Consider the following 25,253-nt stretch of genomic DNA (forward strand, 5'->3'; position numbering starts at 1 on the left):
CCCACGATGAGAAGGAAGAGGGGAGAGGAGCTACGACCTTAGCTGGTCAACCAGCGGCATTCGTACGTTTTCGACAGAGAGGACGGCTGGTATGAACGTACCTTGGCTTCCTTCCTTTCTTATTTCTTGTTGGTCATCTATAACCGTACCTACCTGTCCTGTTATGCCTTGCTTTGCCTTGCTTTGCCTTACCTTGCCTGCGGGTACTGCGTATCTAATCCATCCAATGCTTTTTGCGCAAGCTAGAGAAACCTTCCCAGATCCCGGCCGGGTCTGTCGCCGCTTTGCAAGGTCTCTCCGTCCCATCCTACCTACCTAGGTAGGTGGTTCGCCTCTCCCAGCACACAGTACCGGTAGGTAATGTACCATCGATTACACTCCAACCGTCAGGCCTCCATCCTCAGATCAACACACCCCCTCCCTCCCGGTTACCAACAAGTCCAAAAGCCCATTTGGGGGTCCCTCTCTCAATTCCAGGCTGCGCCCTCTTTGCCTCTTTCTCATCATTCACCGCACTCCACCCCGACCTTGTCGCCGGTGCAGGCTCTTAATGTCTCTTGGCCTTGCCTTCCATGGAGTGTGCCCTCCATACCTACCTACCTAATCAACGCCGTCAACCACGCGCCCCACTTCCCCAAATCAACCCTGTCTGGTTATTAAGGTAATAAGAAGAGCTATCACCCCAATGAGGGAGGAGATCAGTAGTGCGATCGGGTATCGTGCTTTCACTCGCTATTCTGTCCAAGACCGCCGAACCCCTCGACTGCCGCCAACACTGCCTTCGCGCTGCACAGCAATTTGCCTCTCGAGAAATTTATGAATCTCGCCCTTCCTTTGGCCTCGTCGGTGGCCGCCCGCACCCTTGCTTCTCTCGAATCCTGCTCAGAGTAGAGACGGCATACAGCCTGGTGCAGAGAACTGAGCTCGCATTGGAAGCAACACGCTTCTGACTGGGAGTCTGTCTGCACTAGAACTGGACCTGAAAAGAAATCTCGACGGACCAGGTCTAGCCCAAGAAGCAAGCGGTGTCCAGTTTCGTCTGCTGTACCTTACATCACCTCGCCTCGCTGGACCCTGACGGACCTCCCTGGTGCAAAAGAGGCAAGAAAAAAAAAGAAAAAAGCTGGAAACCAACAGAAGGGTGAAATTTTGGTAATTCGCCAAAGACAGGAGAGGATCTGCGAGAAACGGGGAGAAAAACAAGCGAGGGGGGCAAGAATACGCATACGCATCTAACATTAGAAAAGCGATGAACCCAGCCACCCCACGCTCCCAGCACCAGCAGAAGCAGAAGCAACAACAAATACAGCACCACCAAAACCACCACCACCCGTTTCAAAAGCTGATGGCATGCGCAGCCCATGTGCACCCATAACTCCTCTGAAAAAAGAAAAGAAAAAACATGGTCCCGCCGCTGCAAGCTTTCCTCTGATGCGTACAAGTCGAAGCGACGTATAGACGGGCGAGCCTCGAAAGACCAAAGGTCAAAGTTCATGTGGATTTTCTCTGCTTCGTACACGCCCCGTTCTATTACCGACTTGAACAACGCTCAAAGTGTCGTCGTCGGCTGGAGGAGGACGCCCTCGAGGTCCGGGAGGAATGGCAGCCGATCCTCACACCATCCCCGATCCGGGCCTCGACGGCGCCATTCGCCAACTTCTCGACCAGCAGGCCGATATTCAAGCCAGGCTTGCCGCTTTGCTGCCCGCAAAGTATGGTCCTAATGTCAAGCTGGAGCTCGATATGCTCCGCCACAAATTGCGAGTTTTGCAGGCCTACTCCGAAACTCATCGTAAGCTTACTGCCCCTCCTGATGCTTATGCGATCCGGTCCTGACGACTTGGCTTGTCCGTACAGGCCTTTCATCCACTACCCCCATAATATCTGAGCTCGAGGAGGCTAGATCGTTGCAACATCGGTGCGAGTGCATCGAGGTTGCTTTTCTGGAACAAGGTGAGTTGCCGTTTGCGAAACACAGCATGTCTGAAGTGCGACGCCTCTTGACTGGTACCTAATTTCTCGTTTAGGCCACGATCTGTCAGACCCCAGCATGGTAGACGCCCTTAAGCGATTACTTTACGACGAAGCGCCGTCAGGATACGCAGCCTGGTTGGATCGTAATCTTGCTAGTTATGATCCAGTTGTCCGTGGGTGGAAAATAAGAGAAAGTTTGTCGCCGTCATCTCGACCCCCTTCATCCTTCAAATGCTGGGACGAGCGTTGTATACACTTCATTTACGGCTTTTACAATAAGGATGACCGAGACAGCCACGCCCGGGAGCATAATGTCCACGCCCATCGTGATTCGGGTATGTCCGTTGGCAACACTCCGCCTCTCCCCTTTCTTGAGCATACGATACCTCGGCCATGGGGTTCCGATGCTGCAAAGCAGCCTCTGGCGCTTCAACTTCCGAAAATACCCTCTGGCACCCAGCTCCCTCCGTTGGCAGCAAGCCAGCCCAGGGACCGTCGGGACACTTCGCAGTCCTATTCAATGGCCAGCGAGCATTCCGGCCCTGGGCGAGGCTCTGTTGATTCCGAGGTCGACCCTTTGCTCCCCCCTCTCAAGCGTAGTAGGGTTGGCCAGTCTCGACTACAGTCCATTGGCGAGCTCAGGTTGCTCCAAGACTCCGGACCTTGTTTGCGCTGCCTGGCAAAAAAGCAACCAGTAAGACTTGTTCATTCGTGACAGCGCTTGTTGTAGCTGCTAACCGATGCTGGCAGTGCGACTCCAATGATCCTTGTCACTATTGCATAGACTACACTCTAAGCCCTGGCAATGGCTTTTGGAAAGCAATTGGGTGCCATCGTGGCCCTCTGGATGCCTTTTCAGACATCATGCTTCCAGGTCAGTTTTTAGTGGCTTGAGAGAAGTGCCGGGTTGAGCTAACAGGTGTAGCGCCAATATCCCCGAGACAAACCCATACCCCGATCACATCACCACTCACTCGGCGGAGAAGTATGAATGACCATCTGGAAAACTATTATCGAATTTCTCCAGACATACTACATGCTGTCAAGTCGAACCTCGACTTTGATGACGGCTTCTGGTGGACAGAAGAGCTCGCGAACCTTCCCCTGGCCAATACTACAACTTCAACCTACTCTAGGGAAGCAGTCGAGCGACCGCCACCGAGTCTAAGCGTACTTACAGCGAGTTGGAACGGCAGTGGGACTACATACAACTTTCTCCATCTCTTGAAGACCAGTGGGCTGATTGCAGCAACGAGAGACATGGAAGAGGCCGTCTTCCCAGTCCTGTATCGAGCGAAAGTGCTCTTGCGAGAAGTCATATTTTGGGACCTCGAACAACCGGAACCTTCGATCTGTCTGGAGAGCGGGCCCCAGCACCGACCCCTATTTATCGACGAGGTTGGCCAAGATGCACATTATCGCCTGGTTTGCAACTGCATGGCGCAATTTCTTCGGGCTTTTGGAGGCGCAACTATCAAAAGTGTCCCACAGGACCCCAAAAGCTGGCTTGCCGTATTTATCGCATTGTGCATTTTCAGCGTTGTTCGCACGATACTGGCGGGCCATGCGTCTTACCTGCCAAGACGCCCATCATCCCAGCTGCCACCGACTTGGAGAGGGACAGGAGGTGCGCATGCAATGCACGGCCTCTACAAGCTCTTGGTCACGATCTTTGCGAGTTCCGGACCAATGCTCCTCGATGAGCAAGTATTCGACTTGAATGACCGGGACAGGGCTGCAATGGAATCGCTTCATGTGGTTGTCCGAAAAGGCATTTGGACCCAGCAGGGTTTTGCGTCCTCCAAGGACTTTCTGATGCGCCTGGGAGATGGTGATACGGAAGGCACAACCACATTCAACGGCTTTCTGAGGCAGAGAATTCCTCCGCGGACCGGCATGTTCGTCCTACCACCCATTGTTAAACCTGGGGAAGAACCAAGGCGTCCCATGTATGACCCCCGGGCTTTGGGCGATCCCTGGGTCCCGCACCCGGCCCCACTTCTGGACCGAGACCCTTTCGGTGCGACTGGTGGCCTCGACTACCTTACCTCCCCCCAGGGACTGGACCCGTTAGGTCGCAGGCACACAGTTGGAGAGAGTCCAACATTCCCTCGGGGACCCATGCGGTCATTGGAGTCTCCGCTTCCAGGCGGAAGAGGGCGACCTACATACCAGCGGCCGCCCTTGCGTCGGGTCTACTGCATCAAATGTAACGAATACCCAGAAGGATTCAGGGGCGAGCACGAACTACGAAGGCATACCGACGCGAAACATGCCTCGTTAGTCAGGCGTTGGGTGTGCACCGAACCAGAAAGCTACAGTCCGACTCTGCCACAGCCAGTGGTTCCATTATCGAAATGCAAAGCTTGCGTTACGCAGAAACGGTATGGAGCGTATTACAATGCAGCGGCACACCTCAGGAGAGCACACTTCAATCCGCATAGGGGTGGAAAGGCTAGTGGAGACTGGCCCCCCATGACCGTTCTGAAGGACTGGATGAAAGAAGTGCGGCAATCTGTCGACATTCAGGACCAGGACGATTCCAGTGGAGGGGAGGAGGTTGACTACAAACCACCGCCAGAATATTTTACCCAAGCACAGCCACTGCCGCCGGCGCCGGCTCGTTCTCCCACTTTTGGACCAACGATGCTGGCAGCAGTGCCGCCAAACGCTCCCTTGATGATCGCTCCCGCTGAAGCAATGGTCTCATCCCAGATAAGCAGCCCGTCGAGCAAGACACTGGACAATCGCACACGCTGCCCTCATCCGGATTGTGGCCGGGTGTTTAAGGATCTCGCGGCTCACATGCTCACCCATCAAGAAGAACGGCCGGAGAAGTGCCCTATAGAAACGTGTGAGTACCACACCAAGGGGTTCGCGCGGAAGTACGACAAAAATAGGCACGCTTTGACACATTATAAAGGGACAATGATCTGTCCCTTTTGTCCTGGAGTGGGAACGGCGTACGAGAAAGCGTTTAATCGAGCCGATGTTTTCAAGCGCCACCTGACGTCGGTCCACAACGTTGAACAGACACCCCCCAACAGCCGGAAGCTCATTATCAGTGGGTCCGGCAACGTCCGCGGCGATGGCGCGAAGTGCTCAATTTGCCAAAGCTACTTTGGCACGGCTCAAGAGTTCTATGAGCATCTGGATGACTGCGTTCTCAACGTGATTGTGCCGGCGTCATCCAAAACACCCAGAGATACTTCCGTGTTACCCTCAACGTCGGGGCTGGACGAGAGGGACCGACTGGGCGACAGCGAGAATATTAACGTCAAAACCGGGTCGCTTGTAGGCGAAAAGATGGACACTAATTCATGATATAATGGCGGATCGGTCGCTGAGTAAATGCCGAGAAAGTTTTATTATATACGCCCCATGTGTAGGATGATTATTTGTCTCCCCGAATACCCCCATTGTTTACAATTTTGCAAATAACATTTGACATAGCGTAACCTGTTAATAATACGATACCACTGGTTCACGGTGGCCGAACTCCCTTTCTTATCATAAATTTCCCGATTTCATTCGGTCTTCTCCGGTATGTCATTGTGAGCTGCTAGTGGGTGGGGCCAATAAGGATACTCGCTCATCGACCTCCGGTAGGTACGTCTCTGGGCGTTGGAAGTCCAGAGCAGCTTTATATTTACCCTTCTTTTTAATCTCTGCCTTCTTCCAATTTAAATCACTCTTGATTTGCAGACAGGGACAGAAAGCACTTGACGGATGTTGGATATATAGCAATTGGAAGCAACCATGGATAGCTTCCATCGATAAGCCTCTAGCGCCTGTAAAACACCAGCCACGCAATATTAGGCACCTGAGTTACACCCCTCGATACTTCATCATCCATATTTACATGTGCTTCCGTTAACCATAGATACTTTGCTCATCCCATCTTACGTTCATCATCAATTGCTTGTACAAAAGAAATTGGGACAGAGTGAAACTGAGGGGAGAAGGGAAGATATAGAGAGAGAAACAAAAGGGAAGAATATAAGGAAACTATCTGTTCTTCGTGGAAGCTCCCTTAAACCTCGAAACCGACAGAGATGAGCCCTGTGCCGGTCTTGGGCTTTCTTGCGTACCCGTTCAACATCCTCCATCCGGCGCCGCAGCCTCGCCCCTCCTCCACGATGGCAGCGACGCCCTCGACGCTCTTGCCGGCCTCTCTCATTGCGGGACCGGCCGTCACTGTGTCTGCGAGTCGTAACTCACCACTAACCTTCTCCATCTCGCATCGCAGCAGCCAGCGTTCCCAGCTCCAGCCACCAACGATGCCCGTGACGTTGGCCACGCCGTCTGTGCTACCGGTTACCATGGCCTCCATCGTTACCGTCCTGACTTCCTCGCCCGTCGGGTTAGCCCGGACGGCGGGAAGTGAGGGAAGAGGCTTCTCTTGTTGTTGGGAGGGCGGGCGCGCGCCCATGGGCAGGCACACCCACGCGCGCCGGACCTCGTCGAAGCCTGCGCGAGAGAGGCGGCCCAGAAACATCTTTGTTGGGTTCGGATCATAACCCAGGGTCTTGAGATCGAAACCGAACTCGACACTCTTTGCAAGGCCGAGAGGGCCCGCGTTCATGATGTCCGAGTCAAGGAGGGAGAACTCGAGGTAGCCGCCCGGCTTGAGTACGCGCAGGCACTCCCTCAGGCACGTTTCCCACTCGTCTTCGCCGTTCTCACCGATAAACTTGAGGATACTGTGCAGCTCGCGCGCCGAGATGAGGTCGAACTGGTTGTCCTTGAAGGGCAGGCGAGTAAGGCGCTCAACGGCGACCTGGCGGTGGTTGGGCGGGCCACGGACATTGGAGTTGGACAGTTGGCGGATAGCCTTTGTGGTGACGGTGTAGATCTTGGTGTTGGGATACTGCAAAGCGCAGTGCCAAGCCCAGTCGCACGCCGACTGGCCGCCAAGATCGAGGATGCGCGCCCTGTCACGGGCGACGCCGTCGCGGCCAGGGGCCATGCGGGACAGGCGACCAAGGCGTTTGGCGACGGGCGCCGAGATGAGCTTGCCGCCGTTGAGCATCTTGATAGCGGCGACATGCCAGGCCGGCATGGCCATCTGGGACATGGCCTCGCACTCCTTCTCGCGGCGTAGCTTCTCCGGGTCGTCGACAAGGATGTCGTCACCGCGAGCGACGTTGGCGCTGAGGCGCTTCTTGGCGGATTGCGGCACGACGCTGAGCTGGTACTTGCCGAGAAGCTGGTTGCGGTGGAACTCACGCAGGCAGACACGTTGGGCCTGGAGGGCCTCAAATCGGGGGAGCTGGTGTACGAAGACGTCCTGCTTACTGGAGCGAATGACGTAGTCTTGGAAGGCGCGGTAGTAGGCGGACTCCTGTCTAGAAAGCTTGGAAGGCAGACGACGGGGGATGTCGGTCTTGGTGATGATTTCGGAAAAGCGGACAGTCTTTTTCCTCGGTGCTGACGGAATCTCCTGCTCCAGGAAGCTCTCGACTTCCTCGTCAGCGGCTTCCAGGATTGTGCCAAGGTTGCGGTCATGCTCCTCTGTTTGGCTGGCCTCGAGGGGTTTTAAGTAGGCGCGCTGGGCCATGAGCCATATCTCTGTGCGGTCGAGATTGGAGAGGGCGACCTCCTGTTGCTTGCGCGCATACTCGGGGTCGTAAACCGTGACGATCTCAGTTGGAGCATCCTCAACCTCGGGGGAGGTTGGCTCAGCTAGCGTCACGGAAGAGCTTGAGCCATTTGCTGGAACAATCGGCCTGGCAGTTGGCATGTCATCCTCGTCCATCTCCTTGTCATTGACCTCAACAACCTGCTCTACGATTGCAGAAGTAGACGTTACTGAGCTGCGGTAGTATTGCTCGGCAGCATCGTTGAGAATGAGCTTAGCGGGTGCAGCCGGGACTGGAGGTACCGAGGCGTCCACGTTCCAGGGGCAGCGGTAGAACTGTTCTGCGGTGGTTGACGTTGGGGGCACCATGTCCTCGGGGGATCTCGTCGGCATGTGCCATGTTGTCCTTGTCCTGGGCGAGAGGCCAGAAAAGAAGCCGCCAGGTGAAGGGATGTCAAGCTTGGTGAGATCAGCAAGAGACCGACGGTGAGAGCTGGGGGTGAGCTCGGCAACACGAGCCGGCTGGGCAAAGAGATTTGTGAAGAGACGCAGAGGTTGTTGACGCATTTCGGGCACAGGTTCTTGAGGAATCTCAAGAACCTGATCGGAGTGTTCATGATCATGTTCGTGTAGGCTATCGTTATCACCAGATAGAGCATGCAGAGTCGCCAAAGCGCCTGGTTGAAGTCGCACGCCGGACCAGTCTGCCTCCTTGCCGTCGTCGCTACCGATGATAGGGGTAGGTGGCGCTGACATTTGAGCCAACTGCTCTGAACTCAAGCTCCCATCGAGAGACGGCGGGGCCGAAATTGTGGGCACCTCCTGAGCCTGCTTCGCCTGCATGAAGGAGAAGACTTGAGGAGACATCTCGACACGGGTTGGTGGTGTAGGAGGCACTGGCGATGCGAGGGTCTTTTTGAGGCTGGCAGCAGACCAGTCTTCTGTTGATGTGTTCCGACCGCCGGGTATGACTAGAGGGGGTAAAGCTCTTCGAACACCAGCCGCAGTCTTCTTCGACACCGCGTTACGACCAGATTTGCGTCTCCTCACTGAGTCTTTGCGCGACGGTACTCGACGCAACTCGGGGGGCTCATCCTCATCCGTGACATCGTATAGGTCATCGAACTCGGTGACGTCGGTCATTACGCTTGACCTGTTGTTATTCCATGGGTTTGAGGAGGTAGAAGGTGAGCTACTCTCGTCGGCCGAGATGGTCGATGGTGAGGACGGCAAGATCGGGGCAGAGAGGAAGTGGAAGCCTCTTGGTGTGGGAAAGTGGTCGCTGAGCGGTGATAACCAGGCTTCAATTTTGAGGTTCGACGTTTGGCTCCGGAGCTGCCTGTTGTCGGTAGCGTACTGTGTATCCTCGCTCTCCTCCTCCATTATAGTATTAAGTGACCTCACCAGCCTTCTAGCCTGCGAAGGAGAGGGAGGCCTGTATGTTGACGAGGGTAAGTGAGTAATTTCAGCCATATTCCCCTATGCAAGTCAGATATCCTGATATAGACTTGCAGTTGAATGTGCTGTAACAGTATAAGTATAGGCAAAATGCGACGTTGCGTCTAGATAAGCGCCTCTCAAAGGACGGCCAGCGTCTATGTCTGGATATGAAGGGCAGGAAGAAAATTCGTGTAAACGACAGGCTGCTTCGATCAACGAAGCCTTCAAGAGGAGGGTTTGCAATAACAAGGACACAGCGAAAGAGATGGGAAAAGAGAAGAGGAGAGGGAAGAAGGTCTGGCGGTTGGCCAGGAGCGAGTGATATAATTTCGCGAGACCCTGCTCTTCCACGACGGAAGGCGGCTAACCTGGTGGTGGCCGCATGAGTGGGTTGCGAACTACGCTGTCCGCACCACGCACGATGGGACGGTGAACTGAGCGCACCCGAGAGAGAGAAGACAGCATAGTATCGCACACCAGATGCATTCGCTCGGCAGCACCCATCATGCAGCGCGCCTGCTGCAAAGACTGCATTGGCCCGAATGGGAATGTGCTGCCAGCGCGTGAGAGACCGTGATGGAAAGACGAAGGGCCCATCTCCACCCCAAAAGGGTATGCCATCAGTTCATGAGTGAGACCTTTGCCCAATGGGCATTCGAAGAAGCGTATCTAATTTTGGGACACAGGAGGCGAGCATGGTCTGGGTGAGCGGCGAGTGGCTGGCGCGCGCGAAGACGAGAGGTGAGGAGGTGGGAGCAAATCCTGATTGGGAATGCATTGCTGTCGAGCCACCCGCCAATGACGATGGCTAACGCAAGTTGGGCGCTTAAAAGCGACATCGATTGGACGACTGGCCACTTGACCTAGCTCTGTCGCCGAGTTGAACGGGTCCCTGAGTTGGCCTCATGGAGAGAAGACTATTGAGTGTCGCATAAACTTCATCAAGACTCAGCATGCAAGACTTCAATGGACTATCGGCCTTGACTGCTCAATCGGTGATTCAGTTCGGGCCAAGCACGCACGACATGGAGATGTCAGTGGTCCGATGGTCGTGGCGCCCGAATTCAAAGCAAGTGGAAACCAAAGCGCCTTCAGGTTGGAAGCATGTGCATATTACTGAAGTCATCGAGCTGAGCGCGCCGAGCCTGTACACAACGTGCAGGTTGAATCACTTGCAGGTCCAGTGAATGCGTTGGTGATGTTTGTGGAGACGGAGGCCGGAGGGAAGCGGATCGGAGAGGGCGGGTCAGTAGCGGTCGAATCGCCTAACCTCTAAGCTCCAGCCACAGCTGATTACTTAAGCACTGCAACTGGGGGTGGTCTGCTGTGGCAGTTCATGCATGCCCCGCCATCAACTCAATCAACCCCGCAGTCGGCCGTCCTTGGAACAGAGAAGACAAGAGGAAGGCACGCGTCTCCTACGTCCTTGAATCCTTCGCTTGACATCTTTTTGCAAGCGACCCCTCCACTGTCAAAACCGGCCCTTTCAAATCGTCATGGCCGACAATGACAAGCCAGAAACCTCTGGTGAGCCTCAAGGCCGCCATGTGATCTACTGTGGCGGTAAGTTTCTCACATTGCGGCGCATGAACCCAAGCATATTCAAGACGCGAATTCTGACTTATTACCCAATGTATAGTTTGCACCCTTCCCCCAGAGGTATGTTATTATCACTCAAAAACCTCACCGGAAAATAGCAGTGCTTAGTCGTGTTTATGATACAGTACTGCGAATATGGCGGCACTGTCAAAAAGTGTCAGGACTGGCTTGAAAAGCACCATCCCGACCTGTATGCCAACATATGGTCGCAAGGTATGACTCCGCACCATGTCTATTTCCTTGGTGTTGCCGAGATACTTATACACCATCTATAGAGGCTCTGGAGGCAGCGACTGCATCCCTCTCCGTCGACGCACAGAAGCGAGCTGCCAAAGACGCACAGAAGAAGGCGGCTAAGGCCGAGGCTGCCGAAGCCAAACAAGCCGACAAGTTGGCCAAGAGTGTCGTCACCATTAAGAGGATCGAGCGCAACAAAAGAAAGTTCGTCACGTCCGTCTCCGGTCTTGAGTCTTTCGGGCTGGAAAACAAAAAGGTCGCCAAGGAGTTTGGAAAGAAGTTTGCTACTGGCTCATCTGTTACCAAGACCCCGAGCGGTGGCGAGGAGATTGTAGTACAGGGCGATGTCAGTGACGAGATTGAGGAGTTTTTGTTGGAGAAGTATAAGGAGATACCCGAGGACAACATAGAGCTGGTGGAAGACAAGAAGAAGAAGGCCAGCGCGCCGGCTTAGACTATTTTGGCAAGAGGAGGCGACGTAGTCTATCAATTGATTATGAGTATGCCTGGCTGTCATCATTTCTGTCATTATTCCCCAAACGCCGTTTAAATCCCACAGGTGACCACATTCAGGCGCACCGTGCATCCGTCGCCCATGCTAGCAATGCCGTATACCCAATGATCCCTCACACGATTCATACAGAAGAAGCTAACCTCTTTTCCGCAGGACTCTCGTAGTTCCTGCTGCAGATGCTGGTGCCGAATGGGGTGCTGCTGGCTTCCTAGTTGCCGCGCCAACGCCCTTCCTGATTGTGCCCATGACAGTTCTTTTCGCGGAAGCTGATGCTGTCTTCTTCTTTACAACGGTTCCTGTGCTGTCTTCGCTAGAGTCGCTAATTCGTTTGCCCGTTCGCGTTCCAGGTCGCGATGGTGCTTTGGCTGCAGTTGTTGTATTGGCGCGTCGCGTTCTTGTTGGAGGTGCAGTACCTGTAGCAGGTGCAGGTGCAGATGCGTTGGAGCTGGCTGTCGAGGCATTCAGAGGATGCGACGGGGCTGTGCGGCCGGTCTTCTTGGCTTTCTCAACCATATTTGAGAGAGCCGATCGAGCACTCGTGTGCTGCTTCGTGGGGGATGTGGGTCTAGCGATTTGAGAGGACTTTGACGGCGAGGAAAGCGGTCGCTCGCGTGCCAGCGACCTAGTGTTTGATGATGTTGGCGATAGTATCTGAGAGGAGCTCAGAGGTGCCGGAGCAGCACGATGTTTTTTCTTGGGATTGAGAATCTGCTCATTTTCCTTGTCTCCGCCTGCCATAGCATCACTACCGTCCACCATCAGTGTACATTCACGTAATCGCTCTCAATAATAACATACCTCAGACGCTTGGTAGGACGCGCTGGAGGTGCTAGTTTGTAAGGGCTCGTCCGGAGAGCAAAGTCCTTTTCAGGCACTGGGGGCGGCCGCGAAGCTGCCTCAACGCGCTTTTGTTGCTCGACGGCCCTAGCAACCAAATCGGCCATAGTCATCTTGAGCATGGATCTGGGAACGCGGTTGACGCGCATCTGTATACGTGATCGAAGGGTTTGTGCCTGCTGGTTGTATTGTGCGCGAAGTCGCCTGGCACGATCGGTAACTGCCAGACCATTAGACGACGCGTCTAGTATCATCGCGAGTTGTACACTCACTCTCTAATTGCAGGTTATCGATGATCGCCTGTTTCTGCTCTAAGCTGATTCCAAGCCTTTGCCGCTTGCTGGGACTGCTGCTCAGCAAAGGTGTGCCGGCATTTGTAGGAACTGCCTGTCTTTCTGACATCGCGGGCTGCTCATCGACTTCGTCCGAAACTCTCTTCTTCGTTCGCGCGGAAGCCATAGTGTCTTAGTGTCTGTTGTTGGGATTTGCAGATGGCAATGTGCGATGGTAGTTGGCGCTGGAGCAACGTGCCTAATCGCTAGGAAGGCGTGAAGGATGTTGAAAGCTAAGGATGATAGGTTGGAGGCTCTGTTGTGAGTGGCTGGTACTCTAGAAAGTAAACAAACTCAACAGCGGTTAAGTATCTTACATAATCCTGTCTAGACCACTACCAATGCAGCAAGGGGTTCCGCCACAAACTCGTTACAAGGACACTGATTCGGCTGACCCTGTGTACTGCTATCAGACATGTTGCGCTGGTTGACCTAGCTATCACTTTATTTTTGGTATCGTAAACCATACCGCTGATCAAGATGAAGTTACACTTGAGTTACTTGATATAATATTGAATAGTTTGTGGGTAGCAGAGCTAATGAAGCTGAACCTCATGGCTTACAAGCAGCCCGATACTTACTTAACCCGTTGTTGGATCCCCACAGGCGTGCTTGCCTATCTGGGAATTTATCTGAGAGACAGGCTTTAAGTTCCAGTACACGTTCGAGCCGCAAGATAAACCGGAAGTCCAGGTACTGCTACATGTACGCAACCAGCGTCACCAGGCTGAACTGCCTTACGCAGGAGCTCCTGCCCACCAAGCTTCCCTCCGCCATCCGAAGCTCGCTCATCCAACCTCTCGTTCCACCACGTTCTCCTCTACACATCCCGAACAATCTCAACAACGTCGACCACAAAGGGACTGCACCAAATTTAGAAGTGTTCATTTGCTCAGTTCATTGCCCGGCTCGCCACCTAAACCGTCAAGATGGTCCTCGAAGCGGTCATGGTCGTTGTCGACAATAGCGAAAGCAGTCGCAATGGCGACTACCAACCCACGAGATACGACGCCCAGGCCGATGCCGTCAACGTCATTTTCCAGACCATTACCAACGGCAACCCCGAGTCCTCAGTCGGCTTAATGAGCATGGGGGGTAAAGGCCCTGAGGTGTTGGTCACTCTCACGACAGATCAGGGCAAAATCCTGGATGGTCTGCACCGCACGAAGACCAAGATCAAGGGGACATCACACCTGGCTACGGGCATCCAAGTCGCCGGAGTGAGTTCAGATACTTCCTCAGTCCTTTTTAATTATCTCTACTGACGTGCTTTGCCCCCTTCAGCTTGCCCTGAAGCACCGTCAGAACAAATCCCAACGGCAACGGATAATCGTCTTCGTCTGCTCGCCCATCGAAGAGGAAGAGAAGAAATTAGTCCAGCTGGCCAAGAAAATGAAGAAGGGCAATGTCTCGGTCGATTTCGTGCTTTTCGGCGATCTGGACGATGACGATACGCAGAAGAAACTGCAGGCGTTCAATGAGAGCGTCAAGGGTGGCGAAGGCTCTAACCTGGTCGTTATTCCCCCGAGCAGCAAGCTTCTTAGCGACCAGCTCATCTCGAGTCCGATCCTTCTCGGTGACTCTGCTGGTGGAAGCGGTGGCGGCGGTGGTGGAAGTGGCGGCGGCGAGAGCAGCGGCGGTAACTTTGGCGAGTTTGACTTTGACCCTGCCATGGACCCAGAGCTCGCTCTTGCGCTGCGCATGAGTATGGAGGACGAGAAGGCAAGGCAGGAGAAGAAGGCGCGGGAGGAGGCCGAGGCCGGGCAGAAGGGATCGCTTGAGGATATCAAAGAAGAGGGTGAGAATGCACCCCTCCTAAACAAGGACGGGGAGCCAAGCAAGAAGAACGACAAGAAAGACGATGACACGATGGACACCTCGTAAGGCGATGGGCACAGCCCATCCTTCTGATTGACCACTACCTCGAGTATGTAAAATAGAACATTGGCACAGTCCCAAAGCCACATGCGGCTCAATAGAAAGGCGTGGTACTCCTATAAACGCCATCGATGAAGATTGTTTCCCAACCCAAACGAAATCAGACCCCATTACTGAATTCCTTCCCCCGCATCTGCCATTCAAAGCGACTGTCCTCGAAACCTAACGATTGTTGATCTCCCGGATGTACGACAGCAGCTTGCGCTCAAACATTTCGCAACGGATCGGCATCTCCAACTGGTAGAAGGGATTTTTCATGACATAATCGCTGTATAGGTCGTATATCCTCCGCAGGGTGACGTCGATATTGGTTTGTGTCGTATCGGTGAATAGCAGAAACTTGGTGCCCGTCATGGTGTTGAAACACTGCATCCGGAAGTTCTCCGACTCCATGACCTCTAGCCCTGTCGGCGGTTCGGGTCGCGAAGGAATGCCACCCGCCGCTGTCACGCTGGCTGCTGTCGCTGCCGCCGCAGCGTCTTGCCGGCTCATCAAAGGATTCAGACGGGCGGTGATGGCGTGGACACTGGTGATGGGTGTGTGAGTGTCCGTCGGATCCTCGACTTAAAAGGGCCGGGTGAAGGGAGTGAGGTTCCCGCTTACCCGTGAAACGTGCCTGCTAGGACGAGGTAATCATTTGTGCTCAGCTGATTGAGGCCGCCCTCATGGAATGTGCGATTATAGATCAAGCCTCCAGCCTTGTTAATGACAATGAGCGCAAAGACAGTCCTGTTGTCGAGGTCAGTGAGATGCCTGACTATGCAGGAAGAGGCGACGACATACATGGCTTCCTACGACAAACCAGCTCACGGCTGATGAAGATTTGAACGCGAGATATGGGAATTCCTTCTGGATATTCTCATCAATCTTTGAATATCACAGTCATGAACTTGATGTCGATATTCCGCTTGGCCTCAGGTTCGGGCAGGATACGTGGTTAAGCTGCGCCCTTACTCTTCCAGTTGCATACTTTCCCAGCGAACATGGGTCGCTAAATACACACCAGTATCCCTAGGTCGACGCCCCCCCCTTCCTACAGGTAGGTGCCTACGCTAGTCCCGAGGGACACACTTAACGGACACATTCTCTCTTCCGACCCCCCCCCCCCTCCCCCCCTCCCGGCGGAAGGGACTTAGAAGGACGCCGACAGAGGTAGGCTTCCATTGGAACATTATCCTCAGCCTCATCCACAACTCACCTACCTTACCCCGTTGTAGCTTCCGCCGACAACGGTCGCTTCACGAGATTCCTCTTCCCTTTCCACCATCCACCTGCACAACATCTCCAGCTCAGCCGGCTCATAAATCTCTCCGACCTCGATTCTTGCCCCCCCTCAAATCGGCCCTATCCCTCGATAAATCGCAAAAAAACAAAACAAAAAAAACACAGACCACCATGTCGCATCATGCTCCTACTTCGCGCCCAAAGCCTCCTCCCCCGGGCAGTGAGGAAGCCTCGACCATCCTAAATCTCGGTGAATTCCAACATGTAGATACTCTCACCCTATCGGAGGCGTCTCTGGTCATCAATGCGCTTGTGACGAAGCGGAAGATGGACCGCAAGAACATCAACGAAACCGAGTAAGCCCTGATGCACCCACCTACCGTCACGCGACACTTTTTTGCCAAAGTTGAAGCAGGCACCCTTCGAGGATACAAATAGCTAAAATTCTGTACTCCTTCAGAATGTTGACGCAGACTCTCAACTACCTTGATGCCTTCTCTCGGTTCCGCCAGAAGGAGAACGTTGAGGCCGTCGAGCGATTGCTCAGCGCACACAAGCAGCTTGCCAAGTTCGAGCGAGCACAAATAGGTAAGCAGAATGCCACCTTGCATCTGGCATCGCCTGACAGCCTTCGCTCAAAAACATCATTCGCTAACCGGATGCAGGATCCCTTTGCTGCGAAACCGCGGAGGAAGCAAAGACACTCATTCCTTCCCTACAAGACAAGATCAGTGACGATGACTTGCAAATACTCCTCGATGAGATCAGCAAGCTCCAAAGCCGATGATGCGCTCACACCGCTCGATCTTTAGTCCCTCAAATTGGCAGTAGCCGGGAGGGACACATCCACAACAGACACTCGCGGCGACACTGGGGAGGCAAACAGGTCTCACGTTGCCAGCACATACAGTCAACCGATGAGAGAAGTGGAAAACTTTCAATATCTATGGCAGGGCAAAAAGAGGAAGAAAAATGGAAAGGTCACGAAAACGCTTCTGTACAAGAAGCATACTGCATGATTGGCGTACACAGGAAGGAGGGGATCAGAATGTCTTTTTAAGTATGTGTTGAATACCAAAATACCCATGAATTCGGCATCATAAGGCCATGCACATGCGCTCTCGCAACTGGAGTCACTCTTACCTATCTATAGTGGTCACTGTAGGCGTAACTTACACAACAGACGTCATCGACGTCACTTTTTGTTATTGATTGGATTAGAAATGTCAATTAGTTGGTCTAGCTATGGGTGACCATGACGGCTCTCTGTCTCCAACTTTGTTGCTGTATTTTTTCATCAGTGCCGGTTTGAAATAACCCTGATAGGAACCGGCAATATCAGGCAAATCATGTATGCGAAAAGCAATCCTGGGTATCGTCCAACGCCTGCCGAAGTTCTAAACTCCCTCCCCTTAACCTAGCCTCCAACTCTCTCAATTCCACGCAGCATCGACCGAAGATCCTCGAGAAGCATCGGATGATGCCCCTCAAGCGATGGGATCCCACTTAGTCCAGCTGTTCACATGTCGACCTTCAAGACGCTCGTCCACGGTGGGCTTCAGAGTTCCGGTGAGAAGTCTCGGCGTGATCTCAGCGACAGGGTACAAAACGGTACTCGGGCGGTACGGCTTGTATATCTGCGCACCGCTGCGAGTACTACAAATCTCGATAACCCTGGGCAGACCTGGCGAAGCCAGCTCGGCGATGGCCGCCTGCTGGGGAGGGCCGTGAAGCTCAGGGGTGGTCGTGCCAAGGCGAGATATGAAGTCAGGAGTTGCGTTGGCAGTACGACAGATGAAGTCGGGCGTCGCATTGGCAGTGCGGCAAACGAAGTCAGGAGTTGCACTGGCAGTGCAGTAAATGGGATCAGGATTGGCTGTGTTGGGTCTCATGATTTCAGCCAACGGCGGCTGCGGAAGAGCAGAGGCACGAGTATCGGGACCGGTCGGGTGATTCATCATTCTGTCTGAGCCCGTGTTGCTGGCTCGGTTGAAGCGAATCTGAGGCTCCTCATAGTATCCTGTGACTGGTTAGCTCCATGAAACCCAGTGATAAAATGTTAGAGGCCACTTACCTCCAAAGGGAGAAAAACCATCATCGGATCGGATTGGATTGGCAGTCGTGGGTATTTTGCTCTGGTCCTCCTTCGAGCCATTCCTGCTCCCATCCGTGCTGTTGCCATCTCTGCCGATGGAGCTGATAGACTCCCGCGAACCTCGGAGCTTCCTTCTTTGCTTGGTGCAGAGGAACCAGGCAGTAATTACTGCCACAAGCACGACTAAGATGGAGACAGCGATCACGGCCTGTACGGCAGTGGAGAGGCTGTTTTCAGAATCGGGCTGAGGAGAAGCGGTCGATGTCGAAGTAGTAAACACCTGAGGGTTGACGGAGGTGAAAGGGATGTTAAAGGCCGGAGTGTCTGTAGGGTCCATAGATGGGCCCAGAGAAGTTATGGACGAGGCGGGTCGACCCTTTGGGTCAGTGTACCAGGCGCCTCCCGGAACCGTAGAATCAGCCAGGAAGACGGTGGTAGTCACGATGTTCATCGACTGAGACTGGTGTGTTGTGATGGTTAAGGTCCTGGTGACAATAGACTTCTTCGCCAACGACGTGGCAGAGATGAGAACAGGCGCAGCCACGGATGCGATAGTCTTGCCTGGCTGGTCCTTGCGAGACTCACGCGGGCAAGTGTTGCCAGGGCAAGGGTTGAAGTGGCAGCAACCGCGATAGCCCTCTTCGCATTCGAAGTAGGTGAAGCCGGCGTCGCAGGTGTCCTTGCCTCTTGCGATAATTGAGATACGCATGTCGGCGGGAGGTAGTTGTTCTTGGCGAATAATCGTTATAGATGTGCGGCAAGAGGCGACGCAAGAAGATCGACGTCGTCAATAGCTTGACGATTTGCGCATCACCATCAAAACTGTATGGTAATGAATGCAAGCGAGGTTGAAGTGAGGTAAACCAAAGAGCGATGATGGGGGTCAGATAGGCAGAGTTGAAGAAAAATGAATTCACTAAGGTGATTCAGGAGAACCGCCGGGTCTGCAAGGCACCTCTTCAACAAGCCGAAAAATTGTATTCGAAAGAAAAGGCCAAGGGAAAGAGGAAATGCTCTCAAAGTACCTAGGTAAGTAGGTAGATTGGTCGCTGGTAGCTTGGAAATGAATGGATGGAAGGAAGAAGTGAAGGAAGGGAAGGGGCGATGGGCGTTGCCTGCCTCCCCTACATGCCTACAGTGTCTTCATCTTCTCCTAATTTTAGTCTTCTCGCCTGGGTAGACCATGGGCCTCTAGCTCAACCAACTCTTTATTCTCTTCTCTTCTCTTTTCTCTCCTCTTACGGGCAGTTACCGAGAACTCTCGAATTTGGGCTGATGATCACGCCAAGGCATTACTACAGTCACCAGTGAGCACTCGCAGACCAGCCTCGAGCCGACCTCCACACCAGATGAGACAACACACTGGACGCCAACTTACACTACAGAGAAGGGTGGCCAGTCTTCTATCTTTGATGCTTGTCCGTTTGGCCGTATCCGGGGGAGGACCGCCCTACGGTGTTTGCTCTCGGATGAATGCTGTCCATGGACAAGTAGCAAAAGCCGTGTCATCACCCCTCACGATTCGGCAACGCAAGAGCCGAGCCCCAATGACGGAAATGGACACGGTAGGACGAGACCAAATGCAGCAAGCCCGTTGTATTTGCCACCACGTCACGGGCCGAGACAATGGCTATCGACCCGATGGCTAAGCCCCCATCACCGCTCGGCTACATCCAAAAGCGGATGCGAAATGCAAGATTCCACCATGATAGCGCTTCACCTGCGATGTTGTCTCGATGCTATACGTTTAAACCCCCAAACTTGATTTATTCGATGCCTACCCTTAAGACTAACCGTGTTGCACGCCATTGTCGATACACATACTGCCACGCGTATGTGGGTATTTGAAAACATTACGAAGAACTGTTTGCTCACCAATCCGGGTTCATTTTTGTACAGAAACGGCACTACAGCTTCTCCAGCAGAAGCTTGCTACCAAGGTTGCCCATGGGCTTGTCCGATTTGGCAGTGCCCTTCTTGCTCTTCTTCGCGCCCTTGTCGCTCTTTTCGCTTTCCTTCTGGGCCTTGGCTTCCTTGGCCTCTTTCTGCTCGGCCGTCTCCTCCGTGGCTGCTTTTTCGAGAGCCTTCTTGTGCTTCTTGAGCATCTTCTTCAATTCAGATGCGTGGCTAAAGTCTTTTGCTTCTAGCATATTGAGCACAACGAACGAGCTCGGTCCTGTTGCCCAGTCCAGAATATAATCCTTGATGACCGGGTACAGAACGTCGGCAAACTTTAGTGGTGGCTCAATGGGCTCGACCTTGCCGGTCTCCTTATTAAACTTGCCACCGGCGATGAGCGTTTTGATCAACCGACCTCCAAATGGTGTCCGCGAGACGTGGATAGAGGTCGTGACTCCCTCCACCTCCATGGGCTCTGCGCTTGGATCACCCTCAGCAACCGCAGCTACGGCCTCAAGAGCAGTTGTCTTGTCACCCACAGCACAGAGGAGAACGTCCGCAACCAACTGGCAGCCAAAGGGGTCTGCCACCAAAGTTGGCGCAGCAGAAGCAACAGCCTCCAAAAGCGCCGGTGATATAACAGCAATCAACTCCTTTCTCCGCACCTCGGCGTCTTTCTTGCTGGTTGTTTGACGGATTGCGTGGACCTCTTTGAGGATGGCCAAGTCCTCACTCATGTTCGCAGGGAAGAGGGCTCTAGACTGGCCTTCCAACAGATAGAGAAGGGTAGCCCTCGCATAGGGATTTATTGTAGAGACAACAATGTTTTCTGTCGCCTTCTCTTTGTCATCGCCAATCAGCTCAGGGAAGATAGCCTTTGATGACATCTTTGTGTCATCGATCACGTCGAAAGCGGTGAGGATAACGATGTGTGCAAACGGGTCGCCTGACATCAGAACGAAGTTGTCCTTGTAAGCCTTGAGCAGGTTTCTACGGTCCTTGGAGGTGCCGTTGGCCAATAGCAATGCCACCAGCCGGGATCCCGAGCGGGTGAACGCCATGTTCTTCAGCAAATCGCCCTCCTCGTCGTCCTTGATCATCTCAATGAAGAGGTTGAAATCTTCTGTGCCAGGCTTGATATTCAAGAAGTATTGCAGCATGGCGTCGTGCAGCATGGTGAAACCGGTCATCTTCTTCTGGACGAGCGAGTTGATCATGTCATGCAGACTTTTCAGGATGGGCTGTTTCTTGTTGGGATTCTTCTCGAGGATCTCGGCTAGGTCAGAGGTCGGCTTCTCGTCCTTGCTGCGCTCAAGGAGAGCGAACTCGGGTCCATACCATTCTCTCAGGAGAATGGCCTTTTGCTCCTTTGTCGCAATCTGTCGGTAGATGTCGTCGAGAATCCATGATGCCTCAGGGTGGTTGATCAGCTTGCGCACCTTGCCGTAGAACTCAGGGATGATGAGGTCCTTGATCTCGCCGTCGGCCTGTACTACCATCTTGGCAATGAGAAACTTGGCGTATCGACTCTCAGCCAGCTGAGTGTAGGTTCCCTGCAGTTCACGGGTGATCTGTTTCCGTTGCGCGGCGGTGGCATACTTGAGAGCGGTCTGGACAGCGCGCGTGGCGTCGTGCTTCATGACGAAATCCTTGATCCGGCCGGTGATAATGGTGAAAAGCTCATCTACCAACTGCTTCCGTTCCTCGGATGGCACATGAGATTTCCTCCGCAATCGCTCCCAGATCTTCTTGGTTCGTGCCAGCTCATCGGAGAGGGGCTTCGCGGCCTTGCGCTCGAGGGCCAGCTTCTTCTGGATGGCATGGGACTCTTTTGAGTTTTGGCCTGTTGCAACTGTATGTAAGCGTTTGCAATTGAGAGCTTGCAGCAAGCGTATCATCCCCCCAGGGTTTTCTTTACCTCTCTCGAAGACCTTGTTCTTCTCAGCACCATTGGCGCCTTCCTTTTTGCCCTTGGCTTGAGCCTGCTGCGCCCTGTCACGAGGGTTCAGCTGGACACCCCCATCATCCGACTCCGAGTCCGAAGGTGACTTGTCGAGATCGTCCTCATTGTCGCTCTCAGGGGCCTTGACAGGCTCCGCGTTCTTCTTTGAGTCAATCTTGGCCTTCTTGGAGAACTTTCCATCAGAAGCACCCTTGCCGGCGGGAGCACTCTTTCTCTTGACACCATTGGAGGATGCCATTGTGCAGAGAATCGTATGTGTGGCTGTTTGGAGAGGGGGCAAGTTGCGGTTGTGGACAGCCGCAGAATCGCAATCCGTAAACTTCTCTCGGAGGGTACAAAGAGAGGGCGACCGACGGTGGGTGCGAACTTACAGCGGTAGCAGAATTGCCTGGGAAATTCAGAAATTTTTATTTCAATTGCCGGGCGGTCAGCGTGAGCTAGGCTGTATTGAGCGCATAACCCCACCACTGCACAAGTACGTACCTATGCTATCGATGGCATCTTTAGCAACGACCTTGGGCCTGTAAACAGCACCATCACGCCTTTCTTTTGAGCTACCAAGAGAATAACAGGTCTCAAGAGCTGAAAAATCTGGAGATATGGGGCGCGAAGAACAGGTCGAGGAGCGCGAGGTGCTCGAGTCCATCTTCCCGGAAGAGATTACAGGTGAGTGTTGCGATCCGTTACCCCACCACGCCATGCCACCTCAAGCAACACCATCACTAACCACTGGTGCCATCATAGATATTTCAGAGACTGAGTTCAGAATACAAATTGCCCTCGATGTCCCGGGAGAGGAAGACGAACCGCCTACAATGTTCTTACAGGTTCGCTATCCGGAAGCCTATCCCGATGAGCCGCCCACGCTCGACCTACAGTCCGTACCCAACGCCGCGCCGTACGAGTGGTTCAACGTGTCGGAAGACCGAGAGCGCCTGCTAGAGGGGATCGAGGAGACGATTCAAGAGAACCTCGGCATGGCCATGGTCTTCTCGCTCGTCTCGGCACTCAAGGAGGCAGCCGAGGCGCTCATCGAAGAGCGCAAGCAGGCGCGGGAGAAGGAGCATGAGGAGCGCGCCGCGGAACTGGAGCGCGAGGAGAACAAGAAGTTTCACGGCACTCCCGTCACGCCCGAGACGTTCCTTAAGTGGCGTGCTGGCTTCATCAAGGAGATGGAGGAGCAGAAACAGCGGGAGGAGGAGGAGCGTCTCGCTGAGCTGAAGAAGGCCAAGATCAAGGAGCCCGTCAAGTTGACGGGGAAGCAGCTGTGGGAGCGCGGCCTGGTTGGCAAGGTTGTTGACGAAGACGAGGAAGATGGCGCGGGCTTGGCAGAGGGCGTCGACAGACTCAAGGTCGAGGCTGCGTGAGACGTCGGCTTCTAGTCTTTTCATGGGAAAAGGGAGGGGAAGAAATGCATTCATTCCGTTGGCGTTTGCTTTTGGATTCTAAAGAAGGAACGACTGTGGTTCTTATGGTATATGTACCTCATCTATATGCCGCCACAAACGAACCCGTGACGACGACAATGCGGGGGAAAAAGGAACAACTTTTATGACCTTTGGACGTCTTTTTCTCTTTTCCATCCCGATTCCAGACTCCCAAAACTCCGTGATCTTAATGCTGTCAGCCGAGCCTCCCAATGGTTATGATCCCGCCACGATTCGTCTCTAATCACAGTTGCCCCCAATTCACCCTTCCATCGCCTCATCCTCGTCGCTGCCGGCATCTTCCCAGCCGTCATCCTCATCCTCCGCTGGTGGGTCGCCGAGCTCCTTATTGATGGAGGCGAGGAGCTCCTTGGCGTGCTCGCCCAGCCGCTCGTCCTCGTACTCCTGCTCCCGGTAAAGCTTTTGACATCGCATCAGCCACCGCCTCGACGTGTCCCACGTTGACTTCCAGTCCTCATCGTCCTCGTCTAGCTGGCTCTCACTCTTGCCCTTGACCTTCTCACCGATGATGAACAAGGCCCAGCCGCCCAGGTACCACGCCTCCACGCTCTGGTCGTCGTCGCCCACGAGCCTCTCGAGCACCTCGATCGCCTCCTTCTCCATCTCCACCTCGAGAAGCAAGCGTACTAGACTGATTCTCGTCGGGAAATCTGGCACGTTCGGATCCAGCGGCGGCAGGTTCACCCACAGCTCCAGGCTTCTCGCCAGCGCCGCCCGCGCCTCTTCCACCTTTTCCTGCGATATCCTCACGTTCGCCACCGTCTGCCATGTCTCCGCCGATTCTGGCGCGACCAGACCCGCCTCGGTGATGAGCGCCTCGCACCGCTGCTCCGCGTCCGCCTCCCACGACAGGTCCGTCATGTACACCTCGGCCACGGCGCACAGCGCCCCGCCAAGCTTCCTCTTGCGCTCCTCCAGCTGCGTCTCCTGCTCGGCGCTTCGCTTCGGCAGGTCCGCGAGCAGCTGGATCTGGCCCCTGAGTGACTGAGCGCCTTTGTCGAACCAGTTGACGCTGTCCTGCCCTCCTTCCTCGCTGAGCTGTGCGAGCCAAAGGAACTTCTCCGGTCCACCGCCGATGCGTTCGTCGAGGGTTCCGTCAATGTCGAGCTCGACGGCCCGCAGGAAGTAGGCCCGCGCCTCGTCGACCTCGCCCATCTCAATGGCGATGAGACCCAGGAGGTTCACCGCCGCCAGCTCATAGTCGCCACCCACGCCCGTGCCGTCAAGTGCCTTCTTGGCAGCCGAGACGGCGTTCTCCAGGTCACCCTCTTGCAGTTTTGTCGCGGCCTCGACGAGAAGCAGGGCCGGGTTGGCGGGCTTCTTCTCCGTTCTCTTCTTCGCCTTCTTGTTGGGGCGAGTTGGCGCCATTATGAATCCTATTCTAGGTTATGTGCTTGATGATGTATTCGCCGTCTGGTCTCTGGAAGAGGTTTCATGGAAGTTTATTGGCCAAACGAGGGTTGTTAAAAGTGAGTGATGAGAGTGAGAGAGTGAGAGATGAGTTGAGCTTGCGCTTGCCCGTGGTGGTGGGTTCCAACTGAGCTATGAAAGAAAAAACTCTTATCGCACTTATTGTGTTCTTATCGATAAGATACAGATGATATCAATGGCGGGGTTGCTACACCGACGACGCCAGCCGTGCTCACCGATCCCGCAACTCCCTCCACCTCGGACCACTTCCTTGTTGTACCGTCAGCTTCTTTCCCTCTTGCCACCACTTGACTAACTCTGGTTGTCGGGGGAGAGGGGTGGGGGAGGGAGCGGGCTGTTTTCCAAAACATGGCCGGAATGTCACATCAGTATCTTAGCACCTCGGACAGCGAATCCGACATGACTGAACGCTGTCTTCAGTAACACATGTGATTGGGGAGATGTCGACTTATATGGCTCTGCTTCACACAAAGGCGAAACATACCATGGGTTTTGTAACCTATCCATTCCGATGCTGCCGATGATGAAGCAGTTCGAACCTACATGCTTGTGATACTTCAATGTGGGGACATACGTGTGCTCGTGTTTGGACGGCCGCAAATGATCGAGGCTTCGTTCATTAAAGGTATTGATTGGAGACTGATCAGCCTCGTAAAGTCAGTGTCGTGACTAATTACAGCCCTGGCCCTGTCAGCCAGCGCTGTCCACAAACAGCCAAACTCCTGCATGGGTGACGACAGG

The 25,253-nt window shown here is 54.0% G+C and overlaps 11 protein-coding genes across 11 annotated transcripts; 5 read left to right on the plus strand and 6 right to left on the minus strand.

Annotated features, from left to right (window-relative positions):
* Positions 1-1,599: 1,599 nt before the first annotated feature.
* GLRG_03875 (zinc finger protein) lies at positions 1,600-5,298 on the plus strand (the record flags this gene model as incomplete). The annotated part of the gene is made up of 6 exons (XM_008094560.1): positions 1,600-1,792; positions 1,858-1,953; positions 2,028-2,668; positions 2,725-2,848; positions 2,900-4,043; positions 4,419-5,298. The coding sequence occupies 6 exons, from the start codon at positions 1,600-1,602 to the stop codon at positions 5,296-5,298; spliced, it is 3,078 nt and encodes a 1,025-aa protein (XP_008092751.1).
* A 709-nt stretch (positions 5,299-6,007) lies between these two features.
* Positions 6,008-8,938, minus strand: GLRG_03876 (methyltransferase domain-containing protein; the record flags this gene model as incomplete). Its single annotated transcript, XM_008094561.1, has 1 exon — positions 6,008-8,938. The coding sequence occupies one exon, from the start codon at positions 8,936-8,938 to the stop codon at positions 6,008-6,010; it is 2,931 nt and encodes a 976-aa protein (XP_008092752.1).
* Positions 8,939-10,491: 1,553 nt separating this feature from the next.
* On the plus strand, positions 10,492-11,285 carry GLRG_03877 (density-regulated protein DRP1; the record flags this gene model as incomplete). The annotated part of the gene is made up of 4 exons (XM_008094562.1): positions 10,492-10,558; positions 10,635-10,654; positions 10,720-10,807; positions 10,870-11,285. 4 exons carry the CDS (start codon positions 10,492-10,494, stop codon positions 11,283-11,285), a joined length of 591 nt encoding a protein of 196 aa, XP_008092753.1.
* Positions 11,286-11,480: 195 nt separating this feature from the next.
* On the minus strand, positions 11,481-12,641 carry GLRG_03878 (uncharacterized protein; the record flags this gene model as incomplete). Its single annotated transcript, XM_008094563.1, has 3 exons — positions 11,481-12,090; positions 12,144-12,402; positions 12,455-12,641. 3 exons carry the CDS (start codon positions 12,639-12,641, stop codon positions 11,481-11,483), a joined length of 1,056 nt encoding a protein of 351 aa, XP_008092754.1.
* An 802-nt stretch (positions 12,642-13,443) lies between these two features.
* Positions 13,444-14,398, plus strand: GLRG_03879 (von Willebrand factor type A domain-containing protein; the record flags this gene model as incomplete). The annotated part of the gene is made up of 2 exons (XM_008094564.1): positions 13,444-13,734; positions 13,799-14,398. 2 exons carry the CDS (start codon positions 13,444-13,446, stop codon positions 14,396-14,398), a joined length of 891 nt encoding a protein of 296 aa, XP_008092755.1.
* Positions 14,399-14,614: 216 nt separating this feature from the next.
* GLRG_03880 (sybindin-like family protein) lies at positions 14,615-15,237 on the minus strand (the record flags this gene model as incomplete). The annotated part of the gene is made up of 2 exons (XM_008094565.1): positions 14,615-14,978; positions 15,056-15,237. 2 exons carry the CDS (start codon positions 15,235-15,237, stop codon positions 14,615-14,617), a joined length of 546 nt encoding a protein of 181 aa, XP_008092756.1.
* Positions 15,238-15,847: 610 nt separating this feature from the next.
* Positions 15,848-16,463, plus strand: GLRG_03881 (RNA polymerase Rpb4; the record flags this gene model as incomplete). The annotated part of the gene is made up of 3 exons (XM_008094566.1): positions 15,848-16,032; positions 16,137-16,264; positions 16,342-16,463. The coding sequence occupies 3 exons, from the start codon at positions 15,848-15,850 to the stop codon at positions 16,461-16,463; spliced, it is 435 nt and encodes a 144-aa protein (XP_008092757.1).
* A 700-nt stretch (positions 16,464-17,163) lies between these two features.
* On the minus strand, positions 17,164-18,480 carry GLRG_03882 (uncharacterized protein; the record flags this gene model as incomplete). The annotated part of the gene is made up of 2 exons (XM_008094567.1): positions 17,164-17,696; positions 17,751-18,480. 2 exons carry the CDS (start codon positions 18,478-18,480, stop codon positions 17,164-17,166), a joined length of 1,263 nt encoding a protein of 420 aa, XP_008092758.1.
* Positions 18,481-19,678: 1,198 nt separating this feature from the next.
* Positions 19,679-21,871, minus strand: GLRG_03883 (CPL domain-containing protein; the record flags this gene model as incomplete). Its single annotated transcript, XM_008094568.1, has 2 exons — positions 19,679-21,513; positions 21,589-21,871. 2 exons carry the CDS (start codon positions 21,869-21,871, stop codon positions 19,679-19,681), a joined length of 2,118 nt encoding a protein of 705 aa, XP_008092759.1.
* A 361-nt stretch (positions 21,872-22,232) lies between these two features.
* On the plus strand, positions 22,233-23,000 carry GLRG_03884 (RWD domain-containing protein; the record flags this gene model as incomplete). Its single annotated transcript, XM_008094569.1, has 2 exons — positions 22,233-22,299; positions 22,378-23,000. The coding sequence occupies 2 exons, from the start codon at positions 22,233-22,235 to the stop codon at positions 22,998-23,000; spliced, it is 690 nt and encodes a 229-aa protein (XP_008092760.1).
* A 321-nt stretch (positions 23,001-23,321) lies between these two features.
* On the minus strand, positions 23,322-24,449 carry GLRG_03885 (TPR domain-containing protein; the record flags this gene model as incomplete). The annotated part of the gene is made up of 1 exon (XM_008094570.1): positions 23,322-24,449. One exon carries the CDS (start codon positions 24,447-24,449, stop codon positions 23,322-23,324), a length of 1,128 nt encoding a protein of 375 aa, XP_008092761.1.
* Between the last annotated feature and the right edge of the window lie 804 nt (positions 24,450-25,253).

The sequence above is a fragment of the Colletotrichum graminicola genome, assembly GCF_000149035.1.
Source record: "Colletotrichum graminicola M1.001 genomic scaffold supercont1.12, whole genome shotgun sequence".
NCBI classification, from domain to species: Eukaryota; Fungi; Ascomycota; class Sordariomycetes; order Glomerellales; family Glomerellaceae; genus Colletotrichum; species Colletotrichum graminicola.